Genomic DNA, 22,319 nt, shown 5'->3' with positions numbered 1-22,319 from the left:
AATCATTCATACCTTTCTCTGGTAAACTTTTTAAAACTCCCTACCTGCTTCTGTTTTTCCATCTTCCTATGACCTGAACGCATTTAAGAGGGAGATTTGAAGACATTTATCGCCTTTCTTTGGCTAACTCTCGTTCCTGTACAGGCATTGGCAACTAAGTAGGTTTTTCTTCATCTTTATTTATTTTATTTAGTATTTCTATTTATTCATTTATTTTTTTACTTTCTTTTATCCTTGCTCAGTTTTCCGCTCTTAGATAAAATTTAAGTCTCGTCTTCCTCACTCACTCACGCCTCCCTCGCCTCCTTCATCCACAGCTGGCAGATACACAGCGCTGATTCCTCATGACGCTGCCTTCTACAGCTACTACCCGATCGACTGGGGCTTCAATCCCTTCCTGGTGCACAACTTCACCAAAGACGTGCTGCTCAACCACTTCGTCAGAGGAAACATCGACCTGGACACCTTGCCGTCTCTCGCGGAGCTCACCACACTCGGGGGGCGCGTCATCAAGTTTACCAGAAGAGGAGGTGAGTGTTGTACCAGTGTCTCTTCTTCGTGTACTTTCATGACACGCTTAGCTCTCTCACCACGACTGTTTACCAGGGTTCTTGGTACTGCTTCTCCTGTTAATGATGTAGGTTCTCAATATGGATCCCCCTGTTAACTTCTTCAGTACCAGGACGCGTTTCCATAATCATTCTGGTTACAATTTTCTGATTTTGCTCAGCTTCAGAAATTTCAGTAGGACTTAAAATAGTGAAAACTGTCCATTAATCTTCTGACCGCCATAGACCCTCCCCTAATGTAAATAAAATCGTCCAGTCATTCCCAAACTTTAGGTAAAAATGCATTCTAGTACTGAAGGGGTTAATGTTGTATTCACGTTAATCTCGCCACGACTGTTCCAGGGTAGCAGATTATTAGTTAGGCTTTCAGTACTGTTGCTAATGTTTCTCCTTTTAGCAATGAAGGTTTTCAATATGGCTCCTCTTGTTAATGATGTGGAATTCTCGCTAATCTCACTACGACTGTTTTCCAAGACCACAGATATTATTAGTCGGATTTTCAATAGTAGTTTTGCAGTTAATAATGTGGGTTTTCGAAGGCTAAAGAGATGATTGGCCAGAGGTTTTCAATATTGCTTGTCTTGTTAATATCAATGATGTAGAAATATTATTAACATCACTCGAACAGAAAAAAAATAGAAAAAAATAACCCTTGCACTCGAACAGAAAAAAAATAGAAAAAAATAACCCTTGATACACCAAGACGATTTTGAAAGGCTAGAAAGATCATTGGGTAGGTTTTCAATGCTGTTTTTTCCCCATTAAAAATATTGACTTCTCGTTCATCTGTCACTGCAATCGTAAAAGCTTGAATATACATAAAAAAAAAAAGGGGGAAATTATAAGCAGAAATTAAAGAAAGAAAGGAGAAGGGGAAGTAGGAGGAGGAAAGGTAGAAAAGAAAAATGCATGCAACAAAGAGACGGAATAGGAGGAGTGTACGTGACAAGATAGACATAATATATAAAGTGGGAGGGACAGGAGATTGTGGGAGAGGGGTGAACAGAACGGAGGGTGTTGAGAGGAAAGGACGGGAGGAAAAACAAGGAAAATAATGCAATGAAAAGGGAAAAAAGTAATGTTTGACTATAGAAAAATATGATTAAGAGAGAGAGAGAGAGAGAGAGAGGGGTGAACAGGAGGGATATTTGTTATGTTCCTTTCGTGCAGTCTTCAGTAATTTTTTTTTTACTTCTTCTTCTTCTTCTCCTTCTTCTTCTTCTTCTACTACTATACCTCCTCCTCCTCCTCCTCCTCCTCCTCCTCCTCCTCCTCCTCCTCCTCCTCCTTACATAACGGTGGTGGTGGTGGTGGTGTTAGTGATGGTGAGGATGCTGGTATGGTAGCCTATCCTAATTTAACCTAATCTAATTTACACTTTACACATAGGGAGGGGCGAGAAGGGACGCAGACATGTACTGTAAATTTCTGCTCTCTCCTTCCATAGTAGTAGTAGTAGGAGGAAGAGGAGGAGGAGGAGAGTAATAGTAGTAGTATAGTAGTAGCAATAGTAGTAGTGGTGGTGGTAATAGTAAAAGGCAGGAATTATTAAAGAATTATTTGTACTCACGGTATTTTATCTCGCTCCCCCTCCCCCTCCTCCTCCCTTACTTACCGTCTCATTATCTCCAGGATATACCCCTCCTTGTTCCTCCTCCTCCTCCTCCTCCTCCTCCTCCTCCTCCTCCTCCTCCTCCTCCTCCTCCTCCTCCTCCTCCTCCTCCTCCTCCTCCTCTTCTTCTTCTTCGTTCACGCCTTTGCTACCACTTTTTTCTTTTTTTTTTTCTTCCACTGTCCCTCCTCCTCCTCCTCCTCCTCCTCCTCCTCCTCCTCCTCCTCCTCCTCGTTCCCGCCTTTGCCACTTTTTTTTTTCCTATTTTCCCTTTTTTTGTCTCCATTGTCCCTCCTCCTCTTCTCCTCCCTGGTTACAAGAGGCTGTATATGGATGACCTTGAAGGATAAAAGTGGATTTTGTTCCTCCTCCTTTTTTTTTTTTCCATTTTTTCCCATCATGCACACAGCAGTCAGTCAGTTGGTCTCTCTCTCTCTCTCTCTCTCTCTCTCTCTCTCTCTCTCTCTCTCTCTCTCTCTCTCTCTCTTTTGTTAACCATTTTGAGAGAGAGAGAGAGAGAGAGAGAGAGAGAGAAGGGCTGGGTTCATCCTTTCACTTTCGCACGTTTCTTGGTCCAGCTATTTTACACACACACACACACACACACACACACACACACACACACACATTCATTCTTTTCAAATCACATAATTTACTTTTTTCATTGGCGTTTCTCTCTCTCTCTCTCTCTCTCTCTCTCTCTCTCTCTCTCTCTCTCTCTTCGTGGGGGGGAGGTGAAGTGAGGTAAGGGGACAAGCCGCCTCCTCCTGCTGCTGCTGCTGCTGCTGTTGGGTGTCTGAGGTCAAACTGAACAAGAAGCAGCTGCCCTTGGCGTGAAGGACCCCTCCCTCTCTACCTACCTCCTCCTCTTCCTCCCACTCCTTCCCTCCCTTTTGTTGCTACTCCTTACTTTCACCCTCCTGTCTCCATTCTATCTCCCTCCTCCTCCTCTTTTTCGTTCCTCCCAACCTCCCTTCTACTGCTCCTCCTCCTTCATCTTCGGACTCCTCCTCCTCCTCCTCTTCCTACTGCTTGTGTGCTTGTCTCCCCTCCCCCCACCCTAGATAGATAGATGGATACAGGCAGATGGATAGATAAACGTACAGGTAGATCGATAAACATATACTCTTCTTGTTTTTTTTTCTCACTTTCCATAAACACACACGTTGTCCCTCACCACAGCCTGCCGCTCCCTGCACACTTCTTGCTCAAGTTCCCGCGCATCTATTACCTCGTTTGTCTTTGTTTCGCGCGCTGGACTCCCTCCACTATTACCCTGCTGGATACTTAATACTCTGCAATCTTGTCCCTTCCTGCTTGGCCTAGAAATAATGACAGTAATGAGAGCGTGATAAATCTGCATAATTTATTCGGTTTTTATCACATTTTATTAGTTTTGTTCGTTTGCAGAATTTTTTTTTCCCACAAGTGGTGTGTCGCGTGTTGGTATTTGTATTTTTTTCTTTTAGTCAGGTTTTTTTTTTTTTTTTTCTTAAACAGGTTAAGTTTTCTTCATCTCTACCCAGAAAACGATATTTGATTCCTGGGGATCAAATTGAAGAGTTAACTGATTCAAAGTAGTATTCCTACAAATTGCACAATATATGAGAGAGAGAGAGAGAGAGAGAGAGAGAGAGAGAGAGAGAGAGAGAGAGAGAGAGAGAGAGAGAGAGAGAGAGAGAGAGAGAGAGAGAGATGCAGACAGACGGATAGACAGAGGAGAGACGGTGTTCAGAGACAGACAGACAGACAGACAGACAGGAGATGATGAGGATGTGTTGTGGGGGGTCAGTCTACCACTCTGGTCATTTCCTGCTTAATGTTTGGCCCTGTGTGTGTGTGTGTGTGTGAGAGAGAGAGAGAGAGAGAGAGAGAGAGAGAGAGAGAGAGAAAATGTCACCATCACCCAACACTATAAAACATACACTATAGGAGAACCAGAAAGTATATATATAGTCACCATTGCTGAGTGTGTATGTTGCTATTGCTGCTGTACGTATAATCAAACAAGGGAAGCAACAAGGTCATACATATATGGCCTACATGGCAGTCTGTGTGAAACTTAATTACCTCAATCTTCACTATCATTCGTAAATTCACTTATCTTGACCCCTCCCCCCATTACTTCTTGTCTTATCCTGTTATATATTTCCACTATCATTCACAAACTTATAAAGCCTTTCTTATTATATTTTACTTTTAATTATCCTTGTTTTATATCCACTCACATACTTAAAAATCTTAAACCCTTTACTTGCCCTGTATATTTTTCCACTAACATTTACAAGCTTATCAAGTTTAATTCTTTACTTCTTAGTTGTTGTATTATCCCTGTAGTCATTCCCACTATCACTCACAAACATCGATCTGGAAACCATTACTTCGTCCTATCCTGTTATACATTTCTACTATTATTCATAAACTTCTCAGTCTAAACCCTTCACTTGTTACTTTACATATTATCCATGTATTCGTTCCCACTATCACTCAGTTACCAATCTCAAACAAACACTACTTCTCGTCTTTTACCAGTTACTGACCCTGAGAACATTAGCATCACTGAAAATAAAAATAACCCAAACAAACCAATTTTTTTTTTCTCTATGCAATTCCATTTTAACTCACTCAACCTTCCTCTCCCCGTTCCTTCCCCACCAGGCAAGCTGCTGGCCAACGGTGTGGAGGTGATGACCGAGCTTGAGAAGATGGTGTCCAGGGGCCGTATCTTCTTCATCGACGAGCTGCTTTTTGTGGACTACGACAGGGTAAAAAGAGAGAGAGAGAGAGAGAGAGAGAGAGAGAGAGAGAGAGAGAGAGAGAGAGAGAGAGAGAGAGAGAGAGAGAGAGAGAGAGAGAGAGAGAGAGAGAGAGAGAGAGAGAGAGAGAGAGAGAGAGAGAGAGAGAGAGAGAGAATACCTTGACAATATAATTCAGTAGGTAATGTTGGGGGTAATATTTCAAACGATCCATTCACTTTTACCTCCAGAACTGTTTGTATTACACCTCAACATTAGAATAAGCAGTAAACAATAGTTGAAGTTGTAGTAGTTTTCTGATGGAGGTAGTAGTAGTGGTGGTGGTGGTGGTGCAGGAATAGTAGTGGTAGAGGTGTTGATGGATGTACCACAAGCACCACCAGGTTTCTAGGTTAGTCATATGGGTCAGGTCACCTGCATGCAAAGATCAACTGGTAAGGTCACCAAGATACAACCTTAGTCTCACGTGCATGCTGGTGAATGTGTGTGTGTGTGTGTGTGTGTGTGTGTGTGTGTGTGGTACCTAGTTGTAGTAAGCAGGGCCTAGGCTACACCTGCACATATAATAATCTCCATAAATGTAAATGTACCCAGTTTTTCTTTTTGTGGATGTACTCTAACCTCTACAGCCATGTGTGTGTGTGTGTGTGTGTCTGAGAATGCACATGCGCAAGATGTGTTGCAAGTCAGTGCATGATGGTGCGCGCCCCTTTCAGGTATTTGAGCTGCAGAGCCAACATGGTGACCTGGAAACAGCCCCCCTGCTGGGCACTCCCTGGCCCTCCTCACAGTTCCTCTCTCACCTCCTGGGCTGGTCGGAGGAGCAGCCTGAGACATCTTTCTTTGCCGAGTACCTCAACCACACCAACCTGGCCTACCTAGTGCCTGGCCATGATGGTGAGTGTGGGGAGGACAGGGCATGACAAGGCATGGCTCGGCAAGACTTAGGCAGGGTAGGATAGAACAGTTAAGTGCCTACATAAAACCAAGGATAGATAGTATAGAAAAGTCAAGTATGAAGGGGTAATAGAGGATAGGACAAGGCAGAGCAGGACAGGGCAGGGTAGGAGAGCTAAGGATATAAAACCAAGGATTGATGGGACAAGAAAACAAAGTGTCTGTGTAGTACAGCAGGATAAATGTAGTGCAGAATGGGAGAGGTTAGAAGATTGAGAACAGAGTTTTGTCAAGTAGAAAAAGGGAGATTGAATAAGTGAAATGAAGACAAATGATTGTTTCTTTAATTGATTTAAGGAGTTGCAATGCTGGATGATGTGATGGGAAGTGAGGGACACAGCACAGTGGAACAGAGACAAGAACAACAATAATCAACAGAAGAGTTTTTGTTCTTTCTTCCAGTCAACTTTTATATCACTTGTGTATCAGTTTCTAGTCATCAATCATGCCGTTTCATAATACCTCCTCATACCCACCCACAGCATCCACTCCATCTTTGCCTATCCTCCTTGTCATCTCTATGTCTGAATGATAAATCTGAGGTGATGTATTTGACCTCCTCTACCACTCAATACTTTGTTCCTCAATTCACCTTCCATAGACACACCAAACCTATCATAATGTGGTTACACTGTCATTGTTTATCTTATTCATACACTTTCATTGTTGATCCTATTCACACCATAAGAATTTCTTGAATGACTGATCTGTACTGCTTGCAGCCTAGATCTTTATAATTTTACTGAATATAATTAGAGTAAAAATCCCAGTGCTGGTATCCTGAGATATGCAAGAGAAGGAGTTGAGAGGATTGGTGCATGCAAGGACACCCATTCTCTTTAGCCTCTAAGCTCAGATGTCAGACACAAAAGATATAATGCTTCTCTATTCATCTATCTTTGTCAGAAGGTTTACAGTGCCCCTGATGAAAGTCAAGGTGCTATGGTCCATGTGTTTAATGCAGGGAAGTGTACTAATCTGATTGAATGAAAGTTTGTCACTGTTTATCTAGAGCAAGTCTATGATGTAGGTGGCAACATCCTGCCTGCCTCCCTGCCTGCAAAGAGTGAAAGTGTGATTGCAATACACTGGGAAAACTAATGCATGCGTACCAGTAATCTCAATCCTGCTGCTTGTAAAATATTAGGACTTTCCAAGGGTTTATAGTCACTACTTTATTATGTTTATTGTGTGGCATCTTGTACAGACTGAGTGATATGGATACTTCTCTAACTCTTCTCGAGTGATATGGATACTTCTCTAACTCTTCTCAAACACACAAGAAGCCATCAGGCCTATATGTGGTGGTCCCTGTACAAGAAACCTGCTACCTGTTTCCATCTATCACTGTTATTCATAAATTCATCAAGCTTAAACCCATTATATCTTGTACTGTCCAGTCCTGATAATTGATCCTGAAGCTTGTTTGACACCGTATAACTCTCAGTCAATAAGCAACACTCCTTCCCCCACAGAGGACCTGGAGCCCCTCAAATACACAGCCTTCATCCCCACGGACGTATTCGTTTCCACCTCCCTCTATGTTGATGCTCCTGACCCATTCCTGCTGGACAAGGAGCTGCGTGACCACCTGGTACTGAGTCACCTGGTGTCTGGCCGCTTCTACGAGGATGACCTCAGAGCCGCCACCACCCTCACCACCCTGGCCAACACCACCCTCACAGTCACCATCACTCCAGGTGGGTGGGGTGCTTATGAGGCTAACCAATACTCTCAATAGGTCCTTTTTTATGGTTCTGAACTGTAATGAAAATTTTAATGTACCTTTTGTTTACTGGCCTGTGTGTGACTGAACTGTAGTGAAATGGTGGTGGTACTGGTATAGGGTGCGATGATGTACTGTGGCATTTAATTGCTCCTGTTTATGGGCATGAATGGCTGTGTGTGTGGCTTAGTGGCCTATACATGATCCCAGCAGTGTGTTCATGTAGATTACCAAGTTGTGTAATGTCAGTAGGGCACAAGGAGTAGAGTTATGAAACATCGGTAAAGGTGTAATGTAACAGACTGTACCAGGGCATGGTCTAATGAAGGGAAATCTGGCCAACCTTTCCAATATTGTTTGCAGCTTTGTACTATATTAGTATACCTTTGAACTCCTCAGTGTGTGTGCATGTGTGTGTTCTCTTAGTCAGTTCAGCATAATGTAAAACTGATCTTGAAATAATTTAGAAAGCAGTAAGATGAAACTTGTGTTGTGAGGATCAGAGCAGTTAATCTCATGAATATGTATGCCAGTAAGAGTGCGTGTGCATGTGTGTGTGTGTGTGTGTTCAAGTGAGAGTATATATGTGTACTGTATGGGTGTTAACCAGCGTCTTCTCCACAGAGGGTGAGGTGGAGGTGGATGGCATCCGAGTGATCACCCCGCACACCTTCCTCTACAACCTGGGCAACGTGTACCTGGTGGAAGGGCTGCTTGGTGTCACGGATGAGGACATATTCAATTCCATCAGCAAGTTCTCAAGCCTGGACACCACAAAACTGGTGAGGTGCTTCATGTGTGTCCCGCTACTGGTGTTTTGTCTGGATACTGACTGGCTGGGTGTTTGAAAAGTCATGCACTCTTCACATCTGATTCTTTAAATGTTGGCATTAGTAGAAGATCCCAACACACCAAGCTCTATGTCGTCTTGCTAACTTTGCAAATATGAAGAAAAATAACTCGAGGCAGGAGAAACTACGTGATGTTAGGAGACCCCATCACCAGTCACTCTTAACACAGGTTGGCAGTTCTGTAGTGTATCTTGTGCTCTCCAAAGCAAACATGATCATTGTTTTTGTTTTCCTGCCTCAATAGTCTACACTGAACACTGTTAAGACTATGTCACCTGGTTGGTCAAGTCATGGCGCCTACGTTAAGGAGTTCTGTGCTTGTGGTTGAGATTTATTGACAAGCATATCAAAAATCAATATGGAAAAGGTTGTGGTAATATTCTAGAGGCCTTTCCAACCATTATTATTGTCTGTTTAGTTCCAATCTCTCAGACACAATGGAATAAACACAAAACAAAGTGAGAAGGAAGAAATGCCACCTTTCCTGTGGCACTAAAACTTTGGAAATGTGTCTATGAAAGAATGAAGCTGAAAAAAATGGATAATAATGGTAGAAAAGGTGTCTAGAATATTACCATAGTGGCTTCTTACTGAAATTGGTGAGATATATATACTATACATGAATTCACCAGCTAATAATAACCATTGCCAGACACCATGTAACCGAGAATCTCCTGGACCTCTACAGTACAAAATCACATTCTCAAATATTTGCTATATACAGTTTATTACTAAGTATATATCATTTTTTGCCTAGCCAGTCAAAAATTTCACTTTCAAACATCTGCTATATACAGTTGGAAAAAAAATCTGCTAGGTAATGTTGTTTACTACCACAAGCTTGATTTGATTAAAGCCCAATTCAAGCATATAGCATGTTTCTGACCAACTCTATTAAAAAATGTTGCAGTTATCATGAAGGTGCTGTAAACCTTAGAGGTCATTTCTTTTTAACATGACTTTCAGTTGCATTTGAATCATGAATATCATTGGTGTTCCTTGTTGGGGAGGGTTAAGAGACTTCAGCAATTATTATAGGAACTGGTGGTGTCTCCGAGTTAGTGTACACTAACACCACGGTTTAAAATGAGACATACATTCGTCATAGTAACTGCTACACCATGTCTAAAAAATCAGACCTTAAGTTTTGAGATACTACCATTGTTTATCTCGAAACTTTAGGACTCTTGCACTATTGCCATCATGTAGGAGTACATTCTCAATGTTATGTTTGAATTTGTATAGATTGAAATCTATACATCTTGTGACTTACTTGCCTAGATCAATTAATCATCTCTCCATAAAGTGTGGCAGTCAATTGACGATGCCTACACACTTTTTAACATTACACATCTATAACATACTAGCCTTCAGGAGACCAGACTAATCTATACCAGCTACTCAATATAAAACAATTTTTTACTGCTTGGCTACCTGGGATGGAATGAGGACATAATGGAAATCAAAGTAAGCAAAAAGGGAGCAGATAAACTGATAGACATTAATTCAGCTAAGCTACGGATTGCATCATGACATGCTATTATTGAACTATGTAGTATGCAACAGAATAAGTAACAGTATAAATGCAAACCTAAACAATAAGATGAAAACAAATTTAAAAATGCTAATAATAAGAAAGTATGAAGGGAACGGTTGGAGATTAAGCATTACTAACTTGAGCGTTCTTCTACAGGAGGGTGGAGGAAACCTTGTCGATGTTAGACCATACCTGAACCTGAACCCAGAAAAGGAAGAACCACAGACCAGCCCAGCCCCAACCACCCCAAACCTGCCCCCTGCACCACCTCCCACCACCACCACCACAACCACTACCACAACCACTACCCGTGCACCCCTCACTAGAGCCACTTCCCGCCCCTCCCGCTTCACTAGTCCCAGCCCCAGCCCCTCCCCCACCACCCCTCGGATCCGCTTTGAGACCCGCACGGAGATCAGCATATCGCGGAGAGTAAATGACGGGGCAGTGGAGACAGTGGAGCGGCGGTGAAGGGTGGGGTGTGATGGGGAAAGGAGATGCTGGGTGATGGGTGGAGAGGAAGGCAAGAGTGTTAAGTAATGGGAAGGAAAGCAAGTGTTGGGAAGTGAAGGATAGTGAAGAAGTGTTAACATAATGGTTGTGCAGCCTCTGAGAGCACTGATTTCTATGTTTAGATTGTATTGTACAGAGTTGTTGTTCTAGTTTGTTCCTCAGTGGTGTTTTTCATGCATGTCCATCACCAGTGCTGCTACAATTCATGGCTATTATTACTGCACTTGCTACTATCATTGTTGCTTCTTACTCCAGGCTATCCTAACACGACCTTGTACGTGTGTCGGTGGCCAGACCCATCCAGCAGAGGCTGTGGGTGTGATGGGGAACAGTGTCTGTGTACAAATCCTCACTAATTGTTACTGTGTATAGGACTGTTCAGTCACCCCAGCACGGAGGACAGGTTGTTGTGAGGTTGTCAGGTGAAAGGTGCATCACTCCAGTGGGGGGAGGGGGGAGGGAGGGGCTGAGTGATACCTGGACCAAGTCTTCCTGTTTTCATTACTGTTCAGAGGCTGTAGATGCACCAAGGCAGCCTGCCTTAAACTATTCAAGAGTATATTCCATGTATCCAGTTGCCCTGTATTACCGTTATTGACTCCAGGTGACTGTCTGTCCATCAGTCAGATAGTACAATGCCTGTGTTATACACAGGGCTTTATATATATATAATGAAATTAAATGTCTACAATTGTTTTAGTAACCTCTCATTACCACCTTTGTATTACTAACACCTCATCCATCAAGGAACAACAACCACTGACAGGATGCAGTGAGCCATTTCTACAGCAAGCTTTGCTTTGAAAAATTTGCATATGTGTGAAAGATTGAGTAGCCTTCAGTCACTTCCACAAGACACATTTCTCCCAGATGTGAGAGAAGATATCACTTTGTACAAATACATCACTCATCACTGCAAGTTCTATGTAAGTGGTTTGGTAGTGTTCCTCTGATATAACCAACATCTTTAACACCAAAACCAACTATCCCGCACAACTACACCAACCAATATTATCCATTAGTTTCATCTGCAAAATAAGATACGTACAGGAATAGAAGTGATTAACCTCATTAATCTACACCCACACAAGTACAAGAACACCCTCACCCACCACCACTACACACCACCACAAGGGAATCAGTCAAATATGTTACTAAAACAATAACAATATATTACACAAGTCTTCTATACACTACACATCTGCAAGTGACTCAAAACGTGACTCACAGATTGGACAAATAAATAACACTTAACTCAGTCTTGCACAACTCTCAAGGTATGTATAATCTACCATTACTCGTTCACATTTCCTTACTTACATGGTGAAAAAAATAAACATCTGTCCACCTTGACATGAGTTATCACAAATGTATGTACAGAGGAGGACCTTGTTAAACAGGACTTTGAACTGTCAATCATCTCTCCATATGACCTACTCAACATTATCACTGCATTTTTTAGAAGTGGGCACTGGCTTCCTTCTACACACTCAGCAACATGTGGCCTTCCTGCAGCACCATTAGTCTTATTCTTGGCATATCAGAGCTGAGATTGAAGGAGGGATGCCAAATACAGTAAAACAGAATGTGACGTTACTTGATTTTTGTTCCGACTCGCAGGAAGAGATGAGTAACAATCCTGAGTGTCCCTTTCAGTACTGCACTGTGAATGCCCTCTATGAACTATGAATATGTACAGTTTGTGAATCCTATAAAGTGAATCAATGCTCTTCCAAAACAAGACAAATACACAAACTCCACTCACTTCCCTAAGGCTACCATGAGAGTGCTACGAGCAACACTCACTCACTCACTAAAGTCACTGAGCCCCAAGGCTGCCAAGGTGTGAGTTAGTTTTAATGTCTTAGTTCTTCTACTCAACACACTCCCAACTAAGCTTACTTATTCTTGCATTCTAGATGGTAAATATTATAAATTTTATGGCAAAATTCAATAGATTGGAAGTATGAGGACAATGAAAGTGAATCAGTGCTATGCTGAGAGCTACAGACCAACCTTCCTCCCAATACTAAAACACTTGGGACTTGAGCATACCTTGGGCTGCGAGGCTGACTGGTGGAGGAGGAAAGGAATGAGAAGAATGAAGGAAAAATGATGACTGAAGGTAAGTGAGTAGCAGGAAGAGGAGGAGATAGTGACAGACAGGAGGAAGAGTGACACCGCTGCAACTACTCCAGCTCATCTAAGAACTTCTCCTGCTTCACAGAGTAGATAGAATAGCCATAGATGCTCAGAACGCCGAGGCCGATCAAGGAGCCGACAATCACGTTGTTTCTCCGTTGCAGTGCCAATTTACGCACTCGCTCTGCATTCTGTAATGCAATGAAAAACATCACTGCCTACATTTCTACTAAGTACTGTATTTGACGGCTTATAAGATGTGCCTTTTTTCCAAAATTTGGCTCAAAAAGTCACTCTGCATTTAATATGCGAAGTTGAGACCTCCCATATGCTAATCTGACACTCACTAACCCAGCTTACAATCAGTAGTCCTACCTACCCTAACTGCATACATCATTATTTTATTGCTTTTATTATTATTATTACCAGTATTATTACTTTAAAAACCAATCATTATAAAAATGAAAGCAATCTAATCTGTCATGCATATCTATAAAATAGCAGCTGATAGGAGTCCTGACTCGATGCCATCTGACAGTGTAACAGCAAGTGCATGATCATAACAAAACACATCAACACCCTCACCGTTATGGCAGCAGGAGGAAAACAATATCAAGCTACACAATCTCCTACAAACTACAAGTGGTAGATTATGCCAAGGAGTATGGCAATAGAGCAGCAGCAAAGACTTTGGGCCACCACCAATAGAAAAATTCATGCATGTCTGATGACAGCAAGAACACCAACTGAAGAGCGAAAGGAAAGGTAAACATAACATTTGTTACCCAGCCCCACATTGGCCAAAACTTGGACAAAAATGTGGGTGGTAAATGAGAAAAATTCAGGGAGAAATGTTTCTACCAAAATGATAATTCATGCTAGATTGCTTTTAACAGTAAATGCTTAAATACACTAAAAACATTTTTTCCTGAATTTGACCGGCTGAAATGGGAGTGCGTTTCATATGCCACATCCTATATGCCATCAAATATGCTAACTCTTATACAAGCTGTGTCAGACCAAAGAAACATTGCACTAAAATAGATTTCTAGTAATAAGTAGTTATAGTTTCATAATACAGTGGTGACTCAATACTCGAATGTCTAAATACTCAAACGCAAAAAGTTCAATTTAATACTCAAAACAACACCTGATAGTCGAACGTCCACACACGTGGTTGTAGACAAAGGTTCCCTGGTGTCCCCCTCCCCCCCTTGCCAGTTGTGACTTGTGTTGCCAAGGTCATCAGAATAACACTCAATTAATCAAACAGCCACACATTTGGTTGTATACAAAGCTCTGTCATTTCCCTTCTCACAGCTGCCACTGTACGTACCATTCTGATACCGTCGTCGAGCCCTGCAGGAACACCACCAGCACCTAAGGCGACTGCTCAACCTCCACCAGTTCTCTCTACTGACGTCACGTTTCAGTACTTCAGGGAGTGGAGGCGACGCTGGGCTGACTACGCCACAATGGTTGATTTGGCCAAGTTACCACAACCCAAGCAGCTAATACAACTCAGGATGTGCCTCTCCCTCGAAACTCAACGAGTGCTAGAGCACACGCTGTTGTTGCCCCCGGACTCAACATCTTCCGTCGACGAAGTCCTCAACACTCTCCAACAGCACTTTAAGGACTCAAGTAACGAGGCTCTACGTCGACGAGCTTTCACAAGCTGTAAGCAGGCGCCTGGTGAGACTTTTGCAAACTTCTTCGTGAGGCTTAAAGGTCTCTCGGAGGAGATCGACGTTTGCAAGGCCAACGACAACGACTGTCAGGAGGCCTGGATCAAACACGGCATCCTAACTGGTGTTAGCGACGAGGAGCTCGTACAGAAGATCGTCGCCCTTGATGCCTCCTCCACCCTCTTAGACGTCGTCACGTTATGTCGTGCCTATGAAGCCACCAGATCCGCCGCTACTGCTATACGGGCTTCACCTGCCGCCCGGGCTGTTTCGCAGTACAAAAAGGGGAAGAAGGCCACCCATAAGAGCAAGGCAGAGTCACAACGGGTCGCCCCTACGTCATCATCCCTTGCAGCGCCTGTGGCAAACAGCAGCACGGCCCCAAGGGATGCCCCTCCGCAGCTGCAATCTGTAGTGGCTGTGGCAAGACAGGCCACTGGTCTCACACAGAGAAGTGTCCTGCGAGGAACGTTCAGTGCAACTCTTGTAACCGATACGGACACTTCGAAAAACTATGCAAGTCGTCGACGCCCAAGACGTCTCAGCGGCCCGCCAAGCCCAATAATCCGAAGCCGGCGGGGGATAACCGCTCCACATTCCACGTTGTGCGAGCTCAGACCCTCACCATATTCCCAGAGCTTTGGAGGATCAAGCTGGCAGCATCAGGAGGGTTCAGTCTTCGGCTCGCGGCAGACCCACACCCTCGCCTACCATCACCGTCGTCGTCACACGTGGCGGTGTGTCTGGCAGCATCGAGGTGATACCTGACACCGGGGCTGACACCACGGTGATAGGCCCACAACACCTCAGGGACTTGGGTCTTGCCAAGCAGGAACTCGACCCTCCTCCATCGCTGCGGTACTACAACGCCGATGGATCACGGATGCCTGCAGCTTTGGGTTCCTTCCAGGCGAAGCTGACCTACGGCACGCGGTCCTGCACGGGGTGGATTGATGTCCAAGGCTCCCTGTCTACACCTCTGCTGTCCTGGGAGCATTGCAGAGCCCTGGCCATCGTCCCGTCGGACTTCCCCAGGCAGATCAAGACTTCAAAGACGACCGTCAACCGGGTAGGGGAGTCACCAGATGTCCAGCCAGTGGAAGCTTCACGAGGTGGTGAGCATCATGACGCTACAGCTGCGTTACCTTCGGCTGCAGCACCCCTACTTCCTTTGTCTAGCACCACCACTCCTCAGGCTGCGAAGGAGTACTTCCTTCGAGAGTACTCGGATGTGCTAGTTAGAAAGGCTGACCTACAGGATGCACCGCTGAAGCCGATGTCTGGCCCACCTATGCGGATACACTTGAAGGAGGACGCACAGCCTTTCGCCATCCATACCCCACGACTCATCCCCCTCGCCTACCAGGACCCGGTGAAGGCAGAACTCGACTCGATGGTGTCCCAGGGAATAATCGCCCCGTAGGAGACGATCCATCACCATGGTGTCACCCAATGGTAGTCGTCCCGAAGGCTAGTGGCGGTGTTCGCATCACGACGGACTTGTCGAAACTTAATGGTCAAGTGTCCCGTCCGACCCACCCGTCTCCTACACCGTTTGCAGCCATACGCAGTGTCCACCCTGGAGCTCGGTTCTTCACCACCGTGGATGCGCTGTGTGGCTATTGGCAGCTCCAGTTGGCAGCAGAGGATCAGTCTCTCACGACATTCATCACTCCCTATGGACGTTTCCGCTACCTTCGAGGGCCTATGGGCTTTGCTGCTACAGGAGATGCCTTCTGCAGGAGAGGTGACATCGCGCTTCAGGGAGTACCTCAGTGTGTCAAAGTTGTTGACGATATCCTCTTGTACGACGAGGATTATTTGACACACCTTCAGCGCGTTAATGAGGTACTCATCAGATGCCGCACACATGGCATTACCCTGAATGTGGACAAGTTTGTCCTAGCGTCACAGGATGTTTCCTTCTGCGGCTACCAGCTATCTCTCAAGGGCATCGCAGCAGACCCCGAGAAGGTCCGAGCTATCAGGGACTTCGCCACGCCAACCAACTTGACGGACCTCCGTTCGTTCATGGGCCTGGTGAATCAACTCACCGAATTCTCACCAGACATCTCAAGCGCGGCTGCCCCCCTTCGCCCTTTGATGAGCCCACGTTAGTCCAGTCATATTAGGTCACAAAATGGTGAAACCCGGAAATAATTGCAAAAGAAATGCTTCCACTTGCATAATGTTCAGAACCATCCTCTAAACACCAGAAAAAAATTACACCCAAATATACCTATGGGAAATGCCTCAAAATGCATGTGTTTCCGCCATTAAAGAAAAACGCATTTTTTGCCTTAACTTCCTTATTATTAATCCAATCCAAATTATTTATGTACCAAAACCTATGTTTTCAAGGTCAAGGAACCTAATTAAACTGGTATATTTGAAATTAAACAATTCCTTTTATAAGAAATACATAAAATATAACATCATTACGAAAAATATGCAGCAAAGGTTTTCTTACACTACTGTACTGATACACTTTTTACAAGATCTGATTTAACTTTAAACCTGATTTAACTAATTCTAAGTAAATATTCATTTATGTAAATCACATAGTTCCTGATTTAACTTATTCTAAGTAAATATTCATTTATGTAAATCACATAGTTATTTAATGAAGTTATTAATTTTTTAGTCACAAGAAAAGTAGTTTTTCATGTTGCAGTGGATATTATCTGTTCCTTATTTTTCACAACTCATCTTCTAGATCCAAGTATGGTTTGGGAGCATTTGTGCAGATTTCACCTTTGCACTGCCGGCATGCTTTTGTGCACTCTAGTCCATGAGCCTGACAACTACATCTTCTAGTGCTACAGCCAGACTTGCAGTTGCAATGCACAATTTCAAAAGTTCCTTTGGGGCTGGTTCCACATCGGTCATAATTGGTAGGAGAAGATCACCTGTTGTTTTCCATCCATAGTTAACTGGGTTCATGCTTCCCGATTTGCTCATCCATTCTTGAATCTGGAAGTATACCCTTAAGCTGTGATACCGAGATGAAGCTGATGTGGGCGGCAAAGTCTGGGGTTGAACACACTTTGAACTGCTGACAACTTTTTCGCAAAATCGCCTGTAGCGTAGGTTATCTAGTCCTTCATTCTCAGATCCATGGTATAAGGCAACAAGGGCTTTTTCTCCTAAATGCACGATATTATCCTTAGATAGTCCTTCTCTACTGAATTCATCAGCCACTGTTGCAAAACCTATATTATTCATTGCCATTTTCAGTGCAACTCCTTTTCCAATACCAAATAGGTGAGATGTTGTATCGCATCCAAGTATAGCGTGTATGAAAAGGAGTCGTGAACAGGTATCAGGGCCAAAGATTGATTTAGCACTCCTGATGTTCCAAGTACGTTGTTTGGTTGAGGCCTTCTTTGGTTCAGGTATCAAGAACAAATTATGTGCTGCAACATCTGCATGGAAACAGAGAAGCACAAGAAGGTCAGTGTCATCACCCACAACAACTGTCTCGCTTGTCTTGGCTGACTCAACAGCAGTCTGGACTATGAGAACATCTGCATCATTTTTTGCATGAACTGTTTTGTATCCTTCTGCCACAAGGGAATCGCTAAGAAGATTTATGAACCTTTGTTTATTTTTCTTATTAGCTAAAAATTCATCTTTCTTGAGGTTATTTATTGTCCTTGCTGTGAAGTTGACTGTTGGCCCATTTCTGTATCCAGTTCTTCTCTGGTGAGTAGCATCCTTAATTGATGGTCCATCATCATAGCCATCAAAGACAATGGTTGCATTCTGGTATCTCTTACCAATATAATTAATGTATAGCTGACAAATACTTTGGAAATCTATACCACGCTCCCATGGCACACGCTGCAATAATGCTCCACCATCCAGGACATAAACTCGGTTCAAGTTGATAAACTTATCTCCAAGCTTTTGTGACTGATCATCTGTACAGTGGTTCTTCTCATATATTTCCCACATGGTTTTTGCAAGAACAGATTTGTTGGCTTGTCTTGGCATAGCTGACGAATCAAATAGAGCTGGAGGATAACTACATAATTCATACTGAAATGCAGACTTGGGATCTTCATGGTTGTCAAGGGCAAATACTGTAAGTCTCTGGAACAGTAGCTGTGGGTCAACCTGCACTGTTTCACCACCAACAGATATTGACTGTTGGCATGCCAGGGTTATAGCCTTATCTTTTCGACGGAGCTTGTAGCTGTATACAGATTCTCCCTTCATTGCATCCAGTATTCTGATTCCAACATCTTGTGCTTGGTCCACATTAACAGATGCTGTTGCTAGGATATTACTAGAAATGCTACATAAAGAGGCATATGGCGCAAAGGGATTCCAGTTTTCAGTGTTTGAAGAAGAATACATGTGTCCTTGAAATCTCTTGACTGCCTAGTACTGCCAATGTCTTTGTGTTGTTCTGAAGTTACAAACATGGTTCCGTAAACTCCTGCATTGCTTGGTTAACGTCTGCACATGCTGGCATTGACATAACCCAGACTAGTCTCTGCATCTCTGTCATTCCTCTTCCCCTCGTCAACCCACCATTTGTCTTTAGACTTCACATCAGTGCTTGTTCAATTACTAAGTCTGTTGATAACCCGGCCCAGTAACGATTACTTCTTCTTATGACATGATATCCATTCATGAACTTGCTATACACTTCTGGATGCTGGTCTTTCAGCTGTTCCATCATCTGAAGGTAGAGGTATGCCGACTTTGTATAGTGATAATGGCCTGCAGCTGCAAAAAAGGGTAACATATTCTGCACAGCTTTCAAGTGAAGAAGCCAATTCCCTGTGCGCTCTGCTTTAATAAACTGTTTAAGTATATCAACCATATCCATGTATTGGATCCACAGCATTGCTGTCCGTTGATCTTTCATTGACATTTTCTGCTCATGTATTTTCTTACTGATCGCATCAACTGCATGTGATGCAAGAATATCGTCAATCGTTTTTTCACCATCTATTACTTCATTTAGTAATTGACGAATCTCTGACAAATCATTAGACTGCTTTTCCTCTTCCTCCTCAGTATCATCTTCCTCCTTCGCACAAATCTCTTCCTCCTCCTCCTCCTCCTCCTCCTCTTCCACTTCCTCCTCCTTCTCCTCCTCCTCCTCCTTCTCCTGTGATCGCTGGTAGGGCTCGTTGATTTGTGGCAGTGGAATGTTATATGCATTGGCAATCAACAATATATTGAGAGCTGCATCCACAAGGAAATGACATGATGGTCTATTATAATTCCTATCTAATAGGTCATCTGAAGGACAAACTAATGACATAATTAGGTTCCTTGATCTTGAAAACATAGGTTTTGGTACATAAATAATTTGGATTGGATTAATAATAAGGAAGTTAAGGCAAAAAATGCGTTTTTCTTTAATGGCGGAAACACATGCATTTTGAGGCATTTCCCATAGGTATATTTGGGTGTAATTTTTTTCTGGTGTTTAGAGGATGGTTCTGAACATTATGCAAGTGGAAGCATTTCTTTTGCAATTATTTCCGGGTTTCACCACAATTTGACTGAACTACGTAGAGCTTTCCTGTGGACCCCCGACCACGACTTGGCCTTCCAGAGGGTCAAGGAGGCCTTGTCGTCCCCACCAGTCCTCGCCACCTTTGATCCAGCCCTTCCAACCATCCTTCAGACGGACGCATCTCGCCTATACGGTCTAGGCCACGCCCTGTTGCAGGATCATGGTGGTGGAAAGCTTCACCTCGTACAATGTGGGTCTCGCTTCTTGACCGATGCGGAGACTCGCTACGCAACCATAGAACTTGAGTTGCTAGCTGCAGTGTGGGCTATGTTCAAGTGTAAATTCTACGTCTTGGGACTTCAGCACTTCGATCTTGTCACGGATCATCGACCCTTAGTTCCCATCCTAAATAGTTACCGCTTGATGCCATCGACAACCCTCGCCTGCAGCGACTCAAGGAGAAGATATCTGCATTTGTCTTCACCGCAACCTGGAGACCGGGGAAGAAGCTGTGCATCCCAGATGCCCTCTCTCATTCTCCAGTGAGCAAGCCAACACAAGAAGACAACATCCTAGATGCAGAGACGAACTTCTCCGTCAGGAGCGTCGTCACGTTGCATGCAATAGAGTCCCTCGCCTCCGAAGACGCTCAGGCTTCTCCAGACCAGGCTGTCACCAGAGACCTGACCCTGGAAGGACTTCGCCGCGCAACCCTTGATGACCCTACCTACTCTGACCTTCTTCACTTCGTCAAGGAAGGGTTTCCAAGTGACCGCTACGCCCTGCCTAACGCCCTGCGTCCGTATTGGAAGATACGAGAGGACCTCTATTGCGACGACGCCTCATCCTGTACGGAACCCGGATTGTAGTCCCAGCCTCCTCCGTCGCCACGTCTTGGATCGTCTACATGACAGCCACCGAGGAGCCGAGGCTACTAAACGTCGTGCACGGCAGGTTGTGTATTGGCCGGGCATGAACTCCGACATTGTGAACACCGTCCGTGCCTGTGAGCCCTGCCAAATCCTTCAACCAAGCCAACAGCGTGAGCCCCTCCGATGTGACGACAACCCATCCCGCCATTCGAATCAGTGTCGGCTGATTTCTTCATGACTGCTGGAAAAAACTTTCTGGTTGTCGTTGACCGCCTTTCCGGATGGCCCGTTGTTGTCTCCTGCGGAGCCGACACCACCTCCTCTGCTACGATCCGGCACTTTCGGCAACTGTTCCGGGACCTGGGCGTTCCAGTTCGTCTGCGCACCGATGGAGGCCCCCAGTTTGCCAGCCGGGAATTTGCCGACTTCCTGGAACGTTGGGGAGTTCGCCACGACATGGCTATGCCCTACAACCCACAGTCCAATGGCCACGCCGAATCCGCTGTCAAGGCAGTCAAACATCTCATCCAGAAGGTGGCCCCCACTGGTAACTTGGACTGTGAGGCGTTCGACAGGGGCCTCCTAGAACTCCGTAACACCCCCAACTATACCGGCCGTTCCCCAGCCCAAACTTTGTATGGTCGTCCTCTACGTTCCTGCGTTCCAGCGCATGCCAGGACGTTCCAGAAGGAGTGGCAGGCAAGGGCTGAGAGCTGTGATCGCCGGGCTGCAGCCCGACACCACGACGCCACAGCTCGCTATGACGCCCATGCCAAGCCCCTCGTACCACTGAACCTGGACACGCAAGTTCGACTTCAGGACCCGACGACCAAACGCTGGGACACCGTAGGCATCGTCATGGGTGTTGGTAAGTCCCGTGACTATCTTGTCAAGATGCCCAGCGGCCGGGTGTTGTGGCGTAACCGTCGCCTTCTTCGTCCTGTGCCGCCCTGTCCCGATGATCCACTGGCTGATGCGGGCCCTCATGTGGAACCTGATCCGTCTACCACCCCGCAACTCCGCCGGTCGGACCGCCTAAGGGCCAAGAAGGACCAGAAGACCGCTCAAGACACTTCGTACTATGAGCGTGAAGGGGAGAGGGAGATGTAGGTTAATGATATGAGGTGTTCAGGTACCAATGTCATTTATTTCCTTTGTTAAATACTAACCGGCATCTCACATTCCCGCGTGCCCCCTCGCGAGGGCCACTCAATCAGTCTGTCCCCATACTTGCCTCTGTAGGGGTACGCTCCACTGGATTTCTCTTATTAAAGGACCTTAAGTTATACTCACGTCTTTCCATCGTCCCCACCCTACGCTAAGGACTTGGATAGACAACCTACACATGAGAGGCGTCTATTGGCGAGGTATAAATCCGGGTCTGGATGGACACCACGGTTGCGACAAAAATGCATGGCTACGGTCTTCGAGGTGGAGAATCGAAAACCGTTCATGTTGGCCCAACTGGACACCCTATTGATCGCCAGTTGGAGCTTGCGCTCAATCAGTGACATCCTAGAAGCAGCAAAAGAGATGCACAAGTCGTCCACATATAAAGAACTGTGAATGCCATCCGGTAGAGTATCTATAACACCATTTATTGCAACTGCGAATAGC

At 44.6% G+C, this 22,319-nt stretch overlaps 2 protein-coding genes across 5 annotated transcripts in view; one reads left to right on the top strand and one right to left on the bottom strand.

Moving 5' to 3' along the window:
• Window positions 1-11,217, top strand: part of LOC123501697 — a 46,618-nt gene extending 35,401 nt beyond the window's left edge. For both annotated transcript variants that reach the window (XM_045250700.1, XM_045250699.1), the window contains exons 6-11: window positions 318-530; window positions 4,840-4,946; window positions 5,654-5,834; window positions 7,370-7,594; window positions 8,245-8,402; window positions 10,165-11,217. In XM_045250700.1, coding sequence (XP_045106635.1) covers window positions 318-530; window positions 4,840-4,946; window positions 5,654-5,834; window positions 7,370-7,594; window positions 8,245-8,402; window positions 10,165-10,479 — 1,199 coding nt within the window. In that variant the 3' untranslated portion in view covers window positions 10,480-11,217. The remainder of the gene's footprint in view (window positions 1-317; window positions 531-4,839; window positions 4,947-5,653; window positions 5,835-7,369; window positions 7,595-8,244; window positions 8,403-10,164) is intronic.
• Window positions 11,218-11,676: 459 nt separating this feature from the next.
• LOC123501701 (cytochrome c oxidase assembly factor 3, mitochondrial-like) overlaps window positions 11,677-22,319 on the bottom strand; it is a 36,851-nt gene continuing 26,208 nt past the window's right edge. For all 3 annotated transcript variants that reach the window (XM_045250704.1, XM_045250705.1, XM_045250706.1), the window contains exon 3: window positions 11,677-12,854. In XM_045250704.1, coding sequence (XP_045106639.1) covers window positions 12,711-12,854 — 144 coding nt within the window. In that variant the 3' untranslated portion in view covers window positions 11,677-12,710. The remainder of the gene's footprint in view (window positions 12,855-22,319) is intronic.

Source organism: Portunus trituberculatus, chromosome 9, assembly GCF_017591435.1.
Source record: "Portunus trituberculatus isolate SZX2019 chromosome 9, ASM1759143v1, whole genome shotgun sequence".
NCBI classification, from domain to species: domain Eukaryota; kingdom Metazoa; phylum Arthropoda; class Malacostraca; order Decapoda; family Portunidae; genus Portunus; species Portunus trituberculatus.
The sequence above is the reverse complement of the archived record's forward strand: the minus strand, read 5'-3'. Positions and strand labels throughout refer to the sequence as shown.